General features: G+C 43.1%; 2 protein-coding genes across 5 annotated transcripts in view; one reads left to right on the top strand and one right to left on the bottom strand.

The window, feature by feature from the left end:
- The first annotated feature begins 272 nt into the window (after positions 1-272).
- Positions 273-11,903, top strand: tgfb3 (transforming growth factor, beta 3). The gene is made up of 7 exons (XM_042389419.1): positions 273-1,478; positions 6,118-6,281; positions 7,623-7,752; positions 7,911-8,018; positions 9,783-9,936; positions 10,559-10,712; positions 10,805-11,903. The coding sequence occupies exons 1-7, from the start codon at positions 1,133-1,135 to the stop codon at positions 10,961-10,963; spliced, it is 1,215 nt and encodes a 404-aa protein (XP_042245353.1). The 5' UTR covers positions 273-1,132; the 3' UTR covers positions 10,964-11,903.
- Positions 11,904-12,041: 138 nt separating this feature from the next.
- Positions 12,042-17,954, bottom strand: part of ttll5 (tubulin tyrosine ligase-like family, member 5) — a 54,513-nt gene continuing 48,600 nt past the window's right edge. For 3 of the 4 annotated variants that reach the window (XM_042389415.1, XM_042389416.1, XM_042389417.1), the window contains exons 31-32: positions 16,538-16,620; positions 12,042-13,714 (exon numbers count right to left, since the gene is read on the bottom strand). In XM_042389415.1, the coding sequence (XP_042245349.1) occupies positions 13,662-13,714; positions 16,538-16,620 (136 nt within the window). In that variant the 3' untranslated portion in view covers positions 12,042-13,661. The remainder of the gene's footprint in view (positions 13,715-16,537; positions 16,621-17,954) is intronic. The other variant, XM_042389418.1, reaches the window with a different exon arrangement.

Below are 17,954 nucleotides of genomic sequence, written 5' to 3'. Positions count from 1 at the left end.
AACAGCATCTCTCCCACATCTTTAGCATTGATTCCTCGCCGTTAATGAAGTGGAAAAAATGTTTTGTTTTGACTGCAGTGGCCTACCACAGTCACTGTCCACACATACACAGAGATAGAGGAAGAAATATGACCTGATGTTGCTCCACATGTCCGCTAGATGTCGCTGTTGTGTATGTTTTATGTCAATGGGGAGAAGCTGAACGGTAGCAGCATCTAAACAGATCACAGCAGCCGGCTGCACTCCCTTGTGCACCTTCAAGATCCCTTTTGTTAACTTTGGCTTTCCATATGCGTTTAATGTCTATCTGAACTGTATTTGGGATGTTGTCGATATTGTTAAATGGCCTCTATCTAATCCAATTAAGGAGCACCATAGTTCCTATATGCTGAGAGTTGATGAGGGATTACATATGAGTGCATTTTTAAGTTTTATTCATTGGTAATTAGCTCAAGTGTCCTCTCTTCAGTGGGAATTCTTCCTATTGTCCCTCTTGCGAAATCACAGATTGCTCAATACTTCACACATGTGAAGTTTGATTCGAGATCAGCTTTGACAGCATAAAGTTTTGAAATCTTATTAAGGACACTGCAGAATGGGACAGACTTTATTGTCCGAGGAGAGGTTGCCCCTCCTTCGGAAACGTCACAGCTTGTGGCTATAAAGTATGAGTGAAAGGGGAAAAGCGCTGGAGTGTGTTTGAGGCTGGACTGCAGAGAGATAGCAAGAGAGGCGCACTGACTCCATGAGCACAAATGGATGGAAGGAGCCTAATGCAATGGAGACACTGAAGCACGGTGCAGAGATTGGTGCCCTGTAAACTCTGGAAGAAAGGAAAGAGATGCGTGTATGTGGCGAGGGGGAATGAAGAGTAGGATAAAGAGTTTTGATGAAGAGTTGAGATTATTTTTCAGAAATGGCACGGATTTGCTCTCATGCCAATGCGCATTTTGCAAAGATGAGATAGCACTTGAGAAAATGGGATTCCTCCAGGAACAGAACTCACTCACGACCTGAATGAAAAGAGAAAAGGGGATTCTATTCAAATCGGAATTTAGTTTTTTTTGTTGTTGTTTTTTTCCGTGTATTTTTACTTGACAAGCCTCGGTTGTGAGTGAACGCAGAGTGAAATATGAATCTGGGCAAAGCACTTCTGTTTTTCCTCCTCTCAAATTGTGTGACAATGACTTTGTCGCTATCCACTTGCACCACTGTGGACATTGACCACATAAAGAAAAAGCGAGTGGAGGCGGTTCGGGGACAGATCCTCAGTAAACTCCGACTGACCAGTCCTCCTCAAACAACAGGTCCGAGTCAAGTACCGTTTCAGGTTCTGGCCCTTTATAACAGTACCAAGGAGCTCATTGAGGAGCTGGGGAGAGACAGGCAGCAGAGTTGTGGACAGGATAACACGGAGACTGAGTACTATGCCAAAGAGATTTACAAGTTCAACATGGTCAATGGTCCAACAGAAAACAGTAAGTTAACTCCCTTTGACATGTTTGTTTGAGTGTTTGTAAATTTGCATAAATCATATCTCTACTACAAACCCGCTGAGCTCTGGATGTGGGTGGATAAAATATGTAGCTATTATTTGTGATTGGCAGTGCGCCATACAGCTAACCTTTTTTTTCCCTTTTTTTTTTAAGATGTAGATGCCCAAACTTGATCCAAAATACCGTGACGTATATTTTTGTGAAAGCACTTGTGCAAATGTATTTACGCCCATAAAACTAAATCCTTTCCATTTGGCCATGATACAAAACTATTAGCTATAAGTGAGACAACATAGTCAAAAAAAAAACCAAAAAAAAAACAGGATCTAATTTTTCCAGCTGGCGTTAAGTCCACTCGTGTCTGTGCAGCTTTTACGCACAGACGCGCCTGTGAGCAGTGGAGCGGCGCGCAAAGGAGAGGGCAAAGTAAACAGTCTAATTGGAATGAGCACCATTCCTCATACATACCTCACACCAAAGCCATGGGAACTCCAGCCTAAGTCTGATACATTCCTAAGCGGGGAAAATTCTCAGGCAGTTAAGTCTAGTAGCTATTTATTGCCAACTCCAATACCTAATTTCCATTTTCTGGCCGTGAGTTTCCCAATATTTTTCATCCACTGTTACGACTCTCTCACTTCTATTTCCCCACTATTTCTCTCTAGTAGTGAGGAGACGAGTGGCTCTGTGTTATGATCTAATTCCCCTGTTCATCCATATTGGTATTTCCTGTATAAACTATGGTCCATTGATTGTTCCAGAAATCTGAATCAGAAGCTCACTGAGCAGCTCCGTCCGTGATTCTCCGGAGTTTGTTTTTTAAGTGGAGGAGTTGGATTTGTGCCTGTTGACGGTCAGCGGCCGGTTAGTGCGTGGTGTTACCATTTTTGAAATCAACAGGTGTTTATGCTGCGCTGTGACACTGAGCAGAGCCTCCAGCATAAGCCCCTGAATCAAATCCATTTCACAGGTCCCACAAAGTGCTTCTGACATTCAAAATACACAGCTCGGGGTTTATCCACTGGTCAGAGGTAGCCAGAGCTCCCAAAACAAACAAGAGGTCTAAGGAGTGGGATCAGTGATGGCCAGGTGCCCAGGACACATCACGCTGGCCTCATACTGTAGCCCATACTGTAGGTGATAATACAAGACGTGAACTTGACTTAGTACTGGCAACACTTACTGCACTAAACAGCTCATCTAAGGAGGATATTACCCAAATTAACACAAGGTGCCAACATACATTAATTAGGCATTTTCTCCTCCTTTCCATTATGCAATCTTAAAGAGTGCAGGGCATGTTTCAGTATGTAGGAACATAATGTCTGTCACCTTGATAATTTTGCAGTGTAGTTCATTTTCATTCCTGCTGGATATAATGAGTTTTACATTCACTGTTTTTGGAAGGTGGGAGTGTTTGGGAATAGAGTCAAGTTTTGCTTTTTTTTTCGAGCCCAGTTAAAAAGTTAAACAGAAAGTTTTCTCTCATACTTTAATGCACCACATGCTCTAGACTGCTTTTATTAGACATTACTACTAATGCAAATCAAGGTATTTGTTATTTATGAGTAGATGAACCATAACTGAGACAGGGCAGTGATGTAGATGTGCCTAGAAAGCCAGCGTGGCACCTTATGTCACTCATATGCCATCCTGCCTGTCATTATAAACTAAATACTGTTGAAGAAATGCCTAAAGACATCTTAAGTATACCATGATGACACTGAACATAAAGAATCCACTGACTCTCACATCTTAAAATTAGAAAGCTCAAGCCTTGCACACTGAAGCCTGCAGTTTCAGTGAAATTTTAAGCCCATCATTGACTCAGTGTTGGGTCAGTAAAAAATGAGGACCGGCGCTGAGGACAGCAGGGTATCTGATATATGGGATAGTAGAAAGATGATGTCATCTGAACAAACAGAGACAGAGGTCTTTGGCTTATTCCCAAAAACAGAGCATCTCTCCCCCCCAACTCCCACGCCTTTACCATTTTTGCTTCCTCATCCTTAATCAAGTGGAGAGAAAAAAAAAAAAAAGTTGTTTTTCTTCAGAACAGAGCTCCTTCACATTATCTCCTCTACTTCAGCGGCCTGCCACAGTCAGTGTCTACATGCAGCCAAAAGAGGGAAGGAGAGAAATGAGGCCCGGCTTATTTGACAGTTAAAATCAAACCTTTTCATAGTAACATAATGTGAATAAATTTGAAAATTCTAACTTAGGCTACCACAATTTAACTAGAACATTGTGCATTCTTGCTAATATATTTCAAAAGAAATTTGTGTTGTCCCATATGAGGTCTAGACACCTCAGCAGCTGGCTAGCACCTGCTGCCTTATGCTTCCTATTTCCTTTGTTTACCTCCACAAAGCACTGGAGAGACTGACATCACAGACAATCCTCCAGGCAAAAGGGGAAAGAGAGGTGATTCCCGAGAGTTTTTTTTTATCAGTGTCCTGTTGTCTGTGAGCAGAGAGGACAGGGGAGGAGAGGAGGAGAGGGCAATCCTAGACCCGGGAGGCGTCTGTCAGTGTGTGAGCGTGTGTCAGGGTGTGAGGTGTGGTCGAGCATCTGGTTGAGTCACTTAATGTGACTATTCAAAAGTCTGTCCCCAGGCCCTCTTGTACTGCTTCACCACGAAATCCCTCATTTAAATCCTGTCTATGCTCAAATGAATCCAATCAATCAACTGGGTATCATTTTGTTACCCAGGCTTTTTATATGTGACTATAAATACACTTTTGCAAGGCTGTTAATGAGAATGTCCCACAACAAAAGTCAATTCTCCAGTTAGAATCTGATCTAAGAGCAGTGTGTAATTTAACTCAATCAGTAGTCATAATAGTAGATCTAATTTGTTTACCACCATAATGTTTAAAACATACCAAGTGATATTTTTAACTCTAATATTAAACATTAAAAAAATATTTCATGGATCATTAGCAGTGGGTGACTGAAGAAGTGGGACCCTAGAGAAACTTTTTGACATTAATCAAAGAGTTTACAGGTCAAGTTTATGTCAGCATCTCGACACTGGTCTTAGAGAGCTCATGTAAAAATTGCAGGGGTCAGAAAATTAGTGAATGTATTTCATTTTAATTATGCAAGCAATCCCCTCTACTTGCCAACATGGAACAAATTACCTTTCAGACCCTTGGCAAAAATAAGCCATAATGTGAAATCCACCTAAAACCATTGCAATGGGAAAAATGAGGTCATCCAAAAGGAAACCAAAGACTTGATTAGAATTTCAAATCTCCCCTCGAAGTGGGGCTTTCCACCTTCTGTGGGGGAGGCAGGGAGGGTGGGGGGGTGAGGGGAGAGGGAGTAGTGAGTGAGGGGAGGAAAAGGCTACTGAGGTTTCCTCCTTATAGATTGTGTGGAAACACTGGACAGATATATGGCTGGGGATGAATGCTGAAAAGGTCACCTATAAATAGGGAAAGTTGTAAAAAAAACTTTGTGGAAATATCAGATAATGACTGGGAGGACGCTGAAATAGGATTATGGGTCAAACGAAGTACAGATACTTGGAGATGTGCAAGTTCCTTTTGCATGATGACACAGAAACAGCCGAACATCTGAGTTTCCATTGTCCAAAAACAGCTCGAGGTGCAAATCAGCTAAAGGTGCAATGCCCCTTTTAACCACCAGCAAATCTGAGGCTTGGTAATAAAGCTTAAGCTTGGGGTAATAAATTAGCCATGGCTTGGCTGTAAATGACTGTTTCCACTTGGCTCGTAAAAAGTTTGCTATGTGCTTGTTTTGCTCAACACTGCATGTGCTTGGCCTGTTAAAATAATAAACTATTCAACGGTATTATGGTATAAAAAAGGGGAAAGGCTTCAGTGCAACAGGAAGCTTTTCAGATAAAATCATAATGGGGCCATTTATTTAGCAGATTCTGCTAAAGGTCAGTGTGGCATGCTATCACATACACACACCCACATGCCATGTTAAGGTCTACAGCAAGTTATTACTTGTCAAGCATGCATTCAGTGGAATTACTGTCATGATGGAGTTGCCCTCCTTGTTTGGTTGCTCAGGTATTGTCCTGTTCCAGCACTTGAGCCCACATGTTGCCGGCTAAACCTCTTGATCCAGGGAAGTACTTGGCTTGTGTCTGAGCCCTCAGAGCACCTGTTGGGTTCCAGAGCTGGTGGGAGGAGCGCGCTGCCGTCCCACTGCAGCCTGCTCAAACCACCACATGGGACATTTGGTTTTCATTTCATGACTTCAACTTGTTGCTGACTTGGACCGCACAAAGCATAAACAGATGGTTCGTGGTAATGGCTCACATCTCCCTGGAATGGACTAGAAATGGTTAAAAATGTTTTTTTTCTATCTGTAAGCTATCTAAACTTGTAGTGGGAAATCCTCTGCAAAAAGCTTATCAGTCATCAGAAGGTAAACATGTCCACCCCTGTAAGGATATCTGTGGAAAATAGGCTTTGATTACATGTACACAATGAGGTAACAGATGAATAAGAGCTTAAAGGGATTCTGACAAAAGAAATAGAGAATTTCAGTCTTATTGGATATTCCAATTTTTTTGGTAGAAGAAAACTTTAATAACATTTTTAAAGCCAATCTTGACTCATCATTTCCATTTTACCTGCAGATGACCTCCCCTACTGCCCAAGGGGTATCACCTCCAAGGTATTCCGCTTCAACGTCTCGACCATGGAGAAGAACTCCACCAACTTGTTTCGGGCCGAGTTTCGAGCTCTGCGGATCCCCAATCCCGGCGCCAAGAAAAACGAGCAGAGGATTGAGCTCTACCAGGTGTGTGAACTGACCGCTGGTTTCCACTGTTAGCAGAACACAGGGGGTAATGTGCTCTATTTCTCTCAGAAGGCCTATTGCTAAGAGCCCGTGTAGGTCAGCGAGGAAGATGAAAACATTTATATTAGGGTGTCCAACTCCCTCTCTTCTCTTTTCAAGCGCTGATCATTATTCCATGTGCTTACAGTCAAATGGATTCTACATTAGAGCGAATTTAAGAGCTTGCACAGCCGTCTTTGAGAAACCCTAGATTACCATTCGACGATTTCTTCTTTCTTAGCTGTCAATCTCAAAGCAGTTGTCCATCCTTATTAGATCAAGTAAGGCATTATGCTTTCAACAGGGGGTTTATAGATCTGCACCTGCATTTGTGTGTTTATGAGCATTTTGTTTTTTTTGTGGTGTGTGTAAAATCTGTTAGATCATCTATATGTGGGGTGGCAAAGATCTTTTTTTTTTTTTTTTTTGGTTCGGTTTCCTCATTAATCTCCCGTGAGAGACTAGGAGTAATGATCAGGTTCCAACATTTCCTGCCAGGGAGACAAGCGTCTCCGGACTGCATACCACCTCTGAGGCAGGCTCTGGCCAGCGCTGAATACAGACTGTCAGGCCCTCAGATTGTTTCCAGGGGCCTAGGAGGAGATAGAGGCAGGGTCACCCACTGGGGGAGTAAATGGAGCTGCTCGCTCGCCCCCACACTTTTCAGGCTGGAGCTGATTGGCAGAGGGCTGACGCTGGCAGCCCTCGGCCCCTCGTTCCCACAGGAAGACAGATTAGATGCTGACAATGTTCAGGAACCTGGTTATCCTAGCTCTGCTGTGGGGCTAAGTGCTCATACCCACCACCCAAACACACATATTTCTCACTACAGATAAACACCTTTGTTCAGAGAAGTGCTGGTGCAGATATGAATGTCTAAACCACACTTTTTCAGTCAGATTGCATTTTCCTACAACCTTGGTTTGGGGTCTCGACATGATAACACAGTTAGGTCATGAATGCCAGCAGAGATACCTGCTTTCTGAACTGTGTGACACTGCATCTGGGAGCCCGGCTCAAGTCAAAGTTTGAACTGCTGATGTGAAGGACAGCCAGGTTCTCATTGGCAGGAGGGTAACACGCAGGCATTAACTTGCAAAATGGGGATATCAACACAGGGAGTCACTTTTTCCATGAAGAGTAGACATTTGGCCCAAGGCATCCTGGAGAGTCTGGCTCAGACAGACAGCTCTGGTTCTGTGTGTGTGTGTGTGTGTGTGTGAGTGCACGTGTGTGTGAGTGTGTAAAAGAGAGAGAGAGAGAGTTTATGCAGCTGGGTCACATTTTCATCTCTCCGCACAGATCCTCCAGAAAGACGACCCCAAAGCCAAACAGCGCTACATTGGGGGCAAGAACGTCCTGACCAAGGGAACGTCTGAGTGGGTCTCCTTTGATGTTACAGAGACAGTGAGGGAGTGGCTGATGTACCGACGTGAGTGGGGCACCTCAATTTTTCCTTGCATCACACCTTATTACATATCAGTGCTCCTGCCAAAGAGCACAAGTTCATTTGAAATGAAGGATAATGGTCTTGGGGGGAAAAAAAATGTCAGCTCCTTACATCCCTCTGCTCTCGTTTTCCCCCCTCAGAGACCAATCTTGGCCTGGAGATCAGTGTGCACTGTCCCTGCCACACTTTCAGGCCTAACGGTGACATTATCGAGAATGCCAATGAGGTGCTAGAGGTCAAGTTCAAAGGTGAGATTGCATTTAATACCTCTGTGATGCGAGAAGTTAAGATGGTTTGAGGTTGTGTTCAAATTGTCAGTCAATCAGACACATTTATATAAATCTATATGAAGAATATTAGGATCAGGGGAAAAGAGAAACACAAGTCCTCAAGAGCAAAAATGACATATAAGTAAAATCAACAATGGTTACAGTTGTCGAATTTAGTGGGGTGTTCTTACTAGGAGGTTTAGGGGTTATGTGCCAGATTATTTTTTGGCAGGCAGAGTGACGGATTTTGTTAACTTTGGACAGAGCCAGGCTAGCCCCCTGTTTCCAGTCTTTATGCTAAGCTAAGCTAACCGACTGCTGGCTGCAGCCTCACATTTTAACAGACACATTGAACTCTCAGCAAAAAATCAAATAAACATATTTTCCATGATATCTAACTTTTCCTTTCAATATCTCTCTCCTTGATGAATCTAAGATTGTCTACTCTCATCATCTTTCATCAAATTTTGGATCAATAAATCAGGTGTCTTTAAGTATTCTTCTCTGATTAAATTTGTCCTATTTTAAGACTGCATCTCGGTCTCAATCTCTCCTGTGGTGCATTGAGGACAGACTCTTTCATCTGCAGGTTTCCTAGATTTTGCGCATCATGGCCTATGACCAGATTGTGGTCGCTTGGTCTGCATTTGGTCAGGATTTGTCCCCGCTTTTGATCACTCACTGTGAAAAGATGTTCTGCCAGTTTGTATTCTTGATCGAGGGCCGGATAACAATTCAGTTTATTTGATTTGTGTTTGATTTGTCTAAATTTCCAGATAGACATCTTGTGTTTGTTGAAACTTGGGTTTATTATGATTAGCGCTATTGAGGTATTGTTGGTTTTAAGATGATTTGCATTAGTGGATTTCAGGACCAGTTGATATAAGAGGCTTTTTTTGGATTCCAGTTTCAGATGTTTCCAAAAATCATATAATTTTTTTTTTTTTTTTGGATAATTAGTTATCAGTGGATCATTGGTTGGTCATTAGTTCTTCTTGTGATGTCTGATATGGCCCTACACAACTCTTTATTCAGGGCCTCTACAGGGAGCTCCATTTGGTGTAGTCATGTTGGAAGAGTGGACCCTATACTTTACTTCTACAAGGGACAGGGGATTGAATTAAAGTTAAAATATTTTATATCTCACTTCAATTACTGTACCTATATTCTGGATTTTTAAGTGTAGCACACTTATCAACATGTGCCTCAAGCAGTGATACTCATTGAGGTCTCTCCAGTAAGATAATGGGTTTCCTTTCTACAAAGAAGAGAGACACAGAGCATGGGAATACAGTTGATCTGGTATCTCACTTAGCATTGGGGCCCCCGGGCCCTCGATCCTGGGAACACTCCCGACTGGCTTGGCCACAAGGAATGTGCTGCCACGGCGCTCAGACGTTTGGCCCCGAATTAAAGAGGGGCCAACATATCCACCAGCAGCATCTCTCCTGAGATATCCACTGCTTTAGCTATCAGGGGTAGATTGGATGAGCAGACGCAGGCCCAGGGGGGAGAATGGAGGAAAGAAGGAAGTTAGGGACCAGTGTTGAATAAGGAGAAGGGTGAAAAGTGAGCCAGAAATGAAATGAGTGAAGCTCAGCCTGGAGATGATCCTTCCATAAAAATTACACTAATGAGAATCAAATTGTGGTTCGACTGGAGTCAGCTCTCAACAGATCTTCTATGTTTTCGTGCTGTTTGTTGTTCTTTGTATCTTCCTTACTAACTGACTTGTTCCTGCAGGTATGGAGGGAGACTACGATCAGAGCCGTGGGAAAAAACAAAAGGAGCAGCTCTACCCCCACCTCATCCTCATGATGCTCCCTCCCCACAGGCTGGATGCCCAGTCCTCCTCCCGCAGGCGCAAGCGGGCACTTGACACTAATTACTGCTTCAAGTAGGGCACATTTTCTTACACTGGAAAATGTAATGCACTGCTTGGACTATTGTTTATTGTCTTTAACTTTCTAAAATAATTTCTCTGGCTGCACCTGCACTGCCAATTTTGGAGATTTGAGCACTTGTTAGAAGACAGATTATGGGTTATAGTTTAAAAAAGTGACATTACTGTCTTGCAGGCAGTTGTGTCTTATTGTCAAGTTGTGCTGTACACCAGCCAAGGCAACATGAAATGGAAATATCATCTGTCATGTCTCAAAAATATGGCAGGGAAGAAAAGTGCATGGGCACAGGATACATAGGATAAGCTTTTGTTAATCAGCTAGACGAGCATGACAGAGGTATTAGCTGATACAAGTCAGGATCTGTCCCAGAACCAGCAAACGCTACCTCCTCTTACACGCTGTCTCCTCAGCTCTGGATTTCCTCTGTCAGGCTGACAGGCAGCACCAAGACACCTGGGCTGACTCCAAGAGGGAAAATAAGGGCACACCTAAGAGTGGAATTTCTCAACTTCTCTCATCTCTGGCAGTGAGGCCGTAGGGAGGAAAATGTATGCTTAAATTTGTTTGTAATTAGTGAAATGAAGAGTGTAATCCCCTCTCCCTTCTTGTCTGCAGCAATTATGAGGAGAACTGCTGTGTGCGACCACTATATATTAATTTCCGCCAGGACTTGGGCTGGAGGTGGATCCATCAGCCTGAAGGTTATTATGCTAACTTCTGCTCCGGCCCCTGTCCTTACCTACGTAGCGCTGACACCACCCACAGCTCGGTGAGACAAAGTGCCACAACACATTTAAATAATGAATGTGTTTGGGAGATGTGTTTGCTGATCCCGTTTGCCTTCTGTTCTTTCTTCTACAGCTGCTGAGCTTATACAACACCTTGAACCCAGAGGCGTCCGCCTCACCCTGCTGTGTCCCTCAGGACTTGGAGCCCCTCACCATCCTCTACTACGTGGGTCGCTCCCCGAAAGTCGAGCAGCTCTCCAACATGGTTGTCAAGTCCTGCAAGTGCAGCTAAACGGCTTTGGGGCCCCAGCGAGAGACATGGGATGTGACGGCTCCCAGCACTACTCAGGAGCGGGTATGAGGTGTTAAAGGGGGGGGGGAGGCGCGGTACAGTTTGTCCTCCATTCCTCCTGCTTCAGCCTTGCCCGAGCTCTCTCACGAAAAAAATCAAAACCCCGCCGACAAGATGCGGCCCACCACTCCGCTCACAATCATTGGCAGCATTTACCCAGAAGACTCGTCAAACAACACTTCATTAGCGGCACCCTCAAACCCATCAGACCTCTTGTTGACCTTCAGCAATCGCCTTTCTCATCAGTGTTTCTCATGTTTTATTTCATATGCCAGCATTTTGAACAGCCTGTACCTCAGTATTTCGTGATATTTCATGGTATTCAAAAGAGGAACAGAACAAAAAAAATTGTCTCCCAGTGACCACCGCATTCTTAAGGACATACAAATAATTGGGGTCAAAAAAGAGAAAATGACTGAGCATGCAGACTGAACTCAGCGTGATAGGAATTCATCAAAGAGGGTAAAACAAAAATGATTGTTTGCTGAGAGCAAATACATCCCCGGCCAATCACGCACGGCCCTGACACACAGGACACGTTTGGATGTCTGAGCTGGAAACCGAGGCTGTGCACGCCGCAGCTATCTACACTGTTTATTTAGGATTAAATGCCGTTGAATAAAAATGATCTTAGGAAAAAAAAAAAAGAAAACATGCTGGAAACCAACCTTTATTCAAAAGTAGTATTTCCATGGTTATGTTTACCTCTGTAATGCAACAGGATGGTGATTCCAGGGATTGTTTCATTTTACAGTGAAGCCTTTCTGTTGTATGAGACAATGTATGTCACTAAGTGAACACTTAACTAGATCACGAACTGTAAATGTTTTTCTTATTACTCTTGGAAACACTTTTTTTTAATTAAAAATGGACAGTTGGATAGAGTTGTTCTATTTTTGTTATTGTTGGAGGGTTTTTTTTTTTGTTTTCATTAAGTATTTTAGAGCACTTTATTTTAAAGGGTGATGGAGTAAATTTAGATGACCAAAGTGAAGAAATCAACCACTTCCACTGTACCTAATGTTGAACAAATACTGTATATTTACTATTGTATTCTACATATTCATGTCAATGTTGTTTGCTACAAACAGCCTAAATGATTCCAAAAATATTACATTTCCATGCATGTGTACTGTAAACAATCAGGAGCAGAACAGATTAAAATATTGGACTGTAAACAACATTGAATCACCACAGTAGAATATACACACTGATTTGGATTCTACTGTTGGATTCTTGTAATACAGCATGCACTGGCTTTAATAGCAGTAAATCCACAACATGAAGTTTTAACATCAACCACTGCAAATTTTACAAAATACCATCAAGTATATTAAAAACAGTACTGTTGTACTGAGCTGAAAACTGCAATCTGTGCAAAACCACTCTGATGATAATCATCAGCTGATATGAGAAAGACATGCATGAAATTCAAGTATTTCTGACAAAGTCATCATAAACATATGCTGAATCTTAAGATATATAACGGAGATGTTTTATTCTATTAACACGCCCTGAGTGAACTCGCTATATGGTCCCAAGCAGCAGAATATCCACGAGGATATTGGTCTGCTGGTGCAGCATTAACCTTCATTATAGGCAAGGCTGTGCATAACCATAATTCCTCTTTATGTTATGCTTCAAGCTACAGAAACGGCCAAGAAGGCCTTTTGTTCGACAATGTACGATGTAAATGCAATAACACAATAATTTACTTCTTAAGACAAAAAATATTAAATTTGGTCCATCCATAAAAACATCAACATCTCAGCAGTTCACAGGAATAATCACAACTGTATTCTTGATACAAAACTTAAATATCTGTCAACCCTGCAACAATGTTACATCATCACTGAGAACAGGAAACAAGGCAGAAACTAATCCGAGTTAAACTCTAACAATCAGAATTTTCCTTTTTCGTTCCTTCGAGCACAGGATGCTAAACTTTAACACATCCTTTGGTGAGGACCAGAGAGTCTGATTTGGCAACTGTTTGGATTCCAACAACAACTGGGAGTCAGAGTGTCTAATGCCAGAAGCCGCACATGAAAGGAACCTCCCTGCATACTCACCATTCATGGCAGCAAGATGAGAAACTGCTCAGGCTACAATACTTGTCAAAATCTCATCAGATGTCTCTCACGGACAAAGCCCTCATCTAACCTGCTTGTATAACTTTTTAGGGGGGAAAAAAATGTACATGAATGGAGTGCACATGCAAAATGCCTGCAGGGCTTGAAGAACCATCTGCCGAAGGCTATCTGTCTGTGAAATCTTTTTGTGGCATCAGCAGCATGGAGAGAATGAGGGCGGGCAACTGTTGGGATATAGACTGAGTGCCAAAGGGGATAGAGGGGTTGGAGGGGAGGGGCTGAAAAGGCCATCTGATGTTGAGCTGCGCAACAAAATCCCAACCTGCGTCAAAGCTGGGCATTCCTGGCCTGGCATACTATCCTCTTGCATGTCTGTGGCTGTATCAGAGAGAAATTAATAGGACCCTGTTCGATGTCTGGCACGCTTTCATCTGTTGCTGTTGTCCTTTCCCAGAATACACCTCTGTGATGTGGGTATGTAGTTACATGCAGAGACACCTGTCAGGCCAGCAGAGCGGCAGGACGTGCCTCTGGTCGCCTTCGTGTCATCTCTGACTGGGCTCCTGGGCCTGGAACAGCTTGCGGTACACAGAAAGACCTGGAAAGCAACAGATGAAAGAAAAATGAATATAAAAGAGGTGGAAGGGCAGCACTCGGTCTTCCCCGCAGAAAAAAAAAAAACAGGAATGCTCAGGTGAAAACTTGAAAGACTTCCTTAAGGAGTGGTGAATGTTGTGTTGATTCTTTTGATTATTAATGGTCAAGGTGTTTAATGGTCGGGTTTTGACCTGAACGTGGGGAAGACCAGCAGATCTGCTCAGTCAGCTCAGAGGTTAGCCTTTTGTCTGGCTGTCCCTTCACTTGCAGCCCCTCATCCTATCGCCTGGCGCGTGTCCAGGCATCCAGTAGAAAAGGCATTCCAAGTACAGTTAGAGCTGCCGTGTTTGTGCTCCCAAACAGTATTCCCTTTCATTCCCTCTCTGCACACTCTGTTTATTTTGGTGCTCTTTTACACCGTGGGGCCTGACTGAGCTGGAAAACGAAAACATCTCCCTGACTTCCAATCCGATGACATGACCGCTGGAAGCAGCTTCCTCTAGCTCAGCAAAAGAAAAGATAAAGGGACAATATTCTCTCTTACAATCCCCACTCCAAATGACACTTGGAACAAAAAATGTCAAACAAATGACGTCAAGTCGAGTTTAATCGACGGCAAATTGACCCAAAAGATCTGACAGGTGTGATCGTGATCCACCATAATTATTTATTAATCAAACAGTTTGCATCTTTGTGTGCAACAATAGTTCTTACATACACACATCTCTTATTACATTTGCTTATCTACTATTAAAATACATTATTCAAAGAAAGTGATCCACCTTTTTCTGTAAAGAAAACACTTTGAATCAAACAACTATTAGCTTACATAATACATCTGAGAAGGGGATGACAGCCAATAACTACCTTTCCTCCCCAAACAAGGCACCACACAGTCTGATTTTGAAAGAGAGAGGCTTAAACTATTCGTCCTGACATTATCACACTCCCATTAATATGGCACAAGTGCAGCATTCATTTCCTTTTAAAACTGAGAGCGATAAATCTTCCCCCAGTCACCGGCTGCGGAGGCCTGAGAACTTCAAGAAAGGGAAGGAGTGTAAAACACATGTGGCCGATAGAACCTGTAAGCTTTGATAGCTCCTCATCAAAACGCTGCCCTCATTTCATGTCACAAATAAACAGGAGTGACGCACACAAGAAACGGGGAAAGAAGGGTGGTTTGATGGGAGCAGGAAAAGTTTTTGGAGGATAAAGGGAGAGTTTTACAGAGCGAAGAGAGGAAGAGATTACGAGAGCGCACAAGAGAGAGATAAAGGGAGAGTGTGATTAATGATGGTTGACAGCTGATCATAGAGAATGCTCTCCATTTTGACCCGCTTTAACTCCCTGTCAGAGTCAATCAGGGGAGCTCAGTCATCTCGCTACAAAGGTAAACTGGGCAGGCAGAAAGACCTGACTCACTCCTAAGCTCCACAAAGGCTGTACCCCTTCTAATAACACCATCCCCCTCTCCGAAACACCACACTGAGTCTCTGTTCAACTCCCAGTTCCATTCTCAAAGCATGGATAAACCTGCCCTGCTAACTGGTTTTGGTACTAGGATTGTTTTTTTTCTCTCTCTCCTCTCTCTCTCTCTCTCTTTTTTTTTTTTTTAAAGTTTTAAAAGTCAGGGGCGAAGCATCTCCCCCACCCTTTGCGCCCTAAACGACGGAAAAAATGCATTCATGAAATTCAGAAGCTGCTCCCAACGGATCCAGTTACAGTAATTGATGAGTTTATAAGATGTTTGTTAACCTAAGCCAGCCTTCATACTTTAGGGGGGAAGAGGGAGAATGAAAAGAAATGTTCTGGTCACAGACGCACGCACACATATTTTCAGGAGGTGCACAGCTACCGTACTTTTCCGACAGCTCAGTTTTGGACAAATGTAGGCTGATCTCTGGTTAAGCTTTGCGACTGTGACACTCACATGATGTGATGAATGGTATGATTTTCTAATGCTAATGTATAGTATGGAAAAAGCGCCTTGATCAGACAAACAGATGTGTGCATCAGCTTAAACTGCTTAATTTCACTGTTACTTCAATAAGCTCAACACTTCGCTCAGCTCCCGGCAACTCAGGATGGAAAGAGTTGTGCAAGTACTGAAAGATGACAGGGCACACATGAGTGCATGCACCCACAATTGCAGTGCGTTACCCACAATAAACTCAGCGAGGGCTGAGCTACATTTTCATTTTCTTGGTGTGATTTCTGGGGTACAACTGGACAAGGCTTTTGGCAGATGCATAGCAATTACAACTGGGGAGGAATGGCCAACAGATGGGAATACCCGATCACTGGATCTCATTACAAAAGAAAGATGTCATCACTGTTATAGCTCTTTATCCTTCAGCAGTAATCTGACCTCTAGTCTTGGACACATTCAGACTATATGATCAAACAGCAAATTACTGCACTGGAGAGTTTGTTTATGCCCATTCAGTCCTGGCTGCTTCAACTCTACTTGGCATGAACTCTAAAGAGGGCGACGGCACTTCGAGTCATTTCAATCTAATAAGCAATAAAACTTCGCCTGTACTGAGGTTCTGTTTAAAATTTGTACAGTAGTTATTTTTACAAGAGTGTAGCTGTGCAAAATACATTTACACACCCTTACACCACTGGGCAAGCAGGACCTGGGTAAAAATATCCAGTGGTGTTTATCAGTCCTCCATGGGGAATGTCCACTATGCCTGTAATCACTGACACTGGCATAGAAAGGGCATAACTTCCCCTCTGCATGAGGACCAGCGGGCACCAGCGGGGCCAAGTTACAGCACGGAATTAAGCACGTGCGGAACTGCAGCATCAGACCCACCTGTTTTACCGCAGATGGCCTCGTAGACCATATGCTGGCCGCTGGACACGGTTCCGCTGGCTGAACTCTCCGCAGACGTCTGCCTGTTAATCAGACATAAGATATGTGTGAGTGATGAGCAAAGGAAAGACCCTTCCCCTGTGGTCTTGCGTGGTGACAAACTGTATTTAAAAAGGCCACGCTTATCGCCCAAACTGTTAGGACACCTCGTTCTGGATTTAGCTCAGTGCATTGTTCAACTCTGAGCTAAATATTTAATCAAATATATTAAGATAACGGGTTTTGGCATCTTGTGATTGTTTGAGCTTATGTGTGTGTGCACGATGTCTGATGAGTCACTCGGCAAACTTGAAATAGCCTTTCTGTGTGTGCAGTCAGAGGAGCCCAGCAGGGGTTAAGTGTTTACTGAGTGCCTCTCATGAGCTATTGTGACAAGAAGGGGGCAAATTCCTGCTGCTTGTCCTGGGTGATGTGATTTTCACATTGGCAAAGTTATTCTGTTGATTACTGAGTGTGCTTCACCGCAGGAAACGGCTATAGAAAGAAAAGGCACATTCATACAGAGTGAATAGTGAATACAGTGGTATTTTCTTAGTATATATCAAAGAGCTTTGTAGAGAAATCTAGAGATCATAGACAACAAATTACAAAGCCTTTTTTTTTCACATTATCAGACAGCAAACAGTGTTTTCACAGAGTAAACCATTAGGAGAGCTGGTGAAGCGTGGAGCGGGAGCAGACATGTCTGTAACCTTATACATTAAATCTGTTAAGCATTTTTAGGGGGGAACAATAAATAAAGCTTAGCTGGCATTAACCTCTCGCCCCATAACAGCAGCTTGCCAAAGGAGCATTAACAAGGTAATGAGGGTACACACAGCCTCCTTGTAAGGGGCTGCACAGTTGTTCTTTCATACCATTACACAACCACAAATAGAACTGGCCCACTTTAAGCGTGGCATACCTCGACAGGAAGCAACCCCTTTCATATTGAGAGGTGTGGGGGTGGGAGGTGGGAGAAAAAACTTGACCTCTGGGTTCTTCACATCACTTTCTTTGTCAACAGTCTCTCATTCTGTTGCTTCAAGAATCGGGCAGCCGGCAGCGCTGTACTGTAGGTGAGAACTAAATCTGAACTTGTAGTATACCAGCCCAAAGTTGAAAAATGTTTTAAGTATGTAGAAGTTTTCAGACTGACCAAAGGGGATAAAGTTTAACCATAAACACACTTTTGGCAGCTTCGGTGTGTATACAGTATCCTGTGAAAATAACTACTGTTGTGGCTGATTAATAGGGAGTGAAAGCAGCGGCAGGGCTGACATTAATGGTGCTGCTGTAATTGTCACCCTATTAGTAATGCCACACGACAGGCCGGGTTTCCGTAGTTACAGCTGCAACTAGCCAAACCTCGCAAACA

Source organism: Thunnus maccoyii, chromosome 16 (assembly GCF_910596095.1).
Source record: "Thunnus maccoyii chromosome 16, fThuMac1.1, whole genome shotgun sequence".
Taxonomy (NCBI): domain Eukaryota; kingdom Metazoa; phylum Chordata; class Actinopteri; order Scombriformes; family Scombridae; genus Thunnus; species Thunnus maccoyii.
The sequence above is the reverse complement of the archived record's forward strand: the minus strand, read 5'-3'. Positions and strand labels throughout refer to the sequence as shown.

Bases quoted from the DNA above. Each gene is read 5' to 3' on its own strand.
- tgfb3 (XM_042389419.1), top strand. From the start codon at position 1,133: ATGAATCTGGGCAAAGCACTTCTGTTTTTCCTCCTCTCAAATTGTGTG. The intron at 6,282-7,622 runs GTGTGTGAACTG...CTCTCCGCACAG, and splicing joins AGAGGATTGAGCTCTACCAG to ATCCTCCAGAAAGACGACCC. The intron at 8,019-9,782 runs GTGAGATTGCAT...TTGTTCCTGCAG, and splicing joins GCTAGAGGTCAAGTTCAAAG to GTATGGAGGGAGACTACGAT.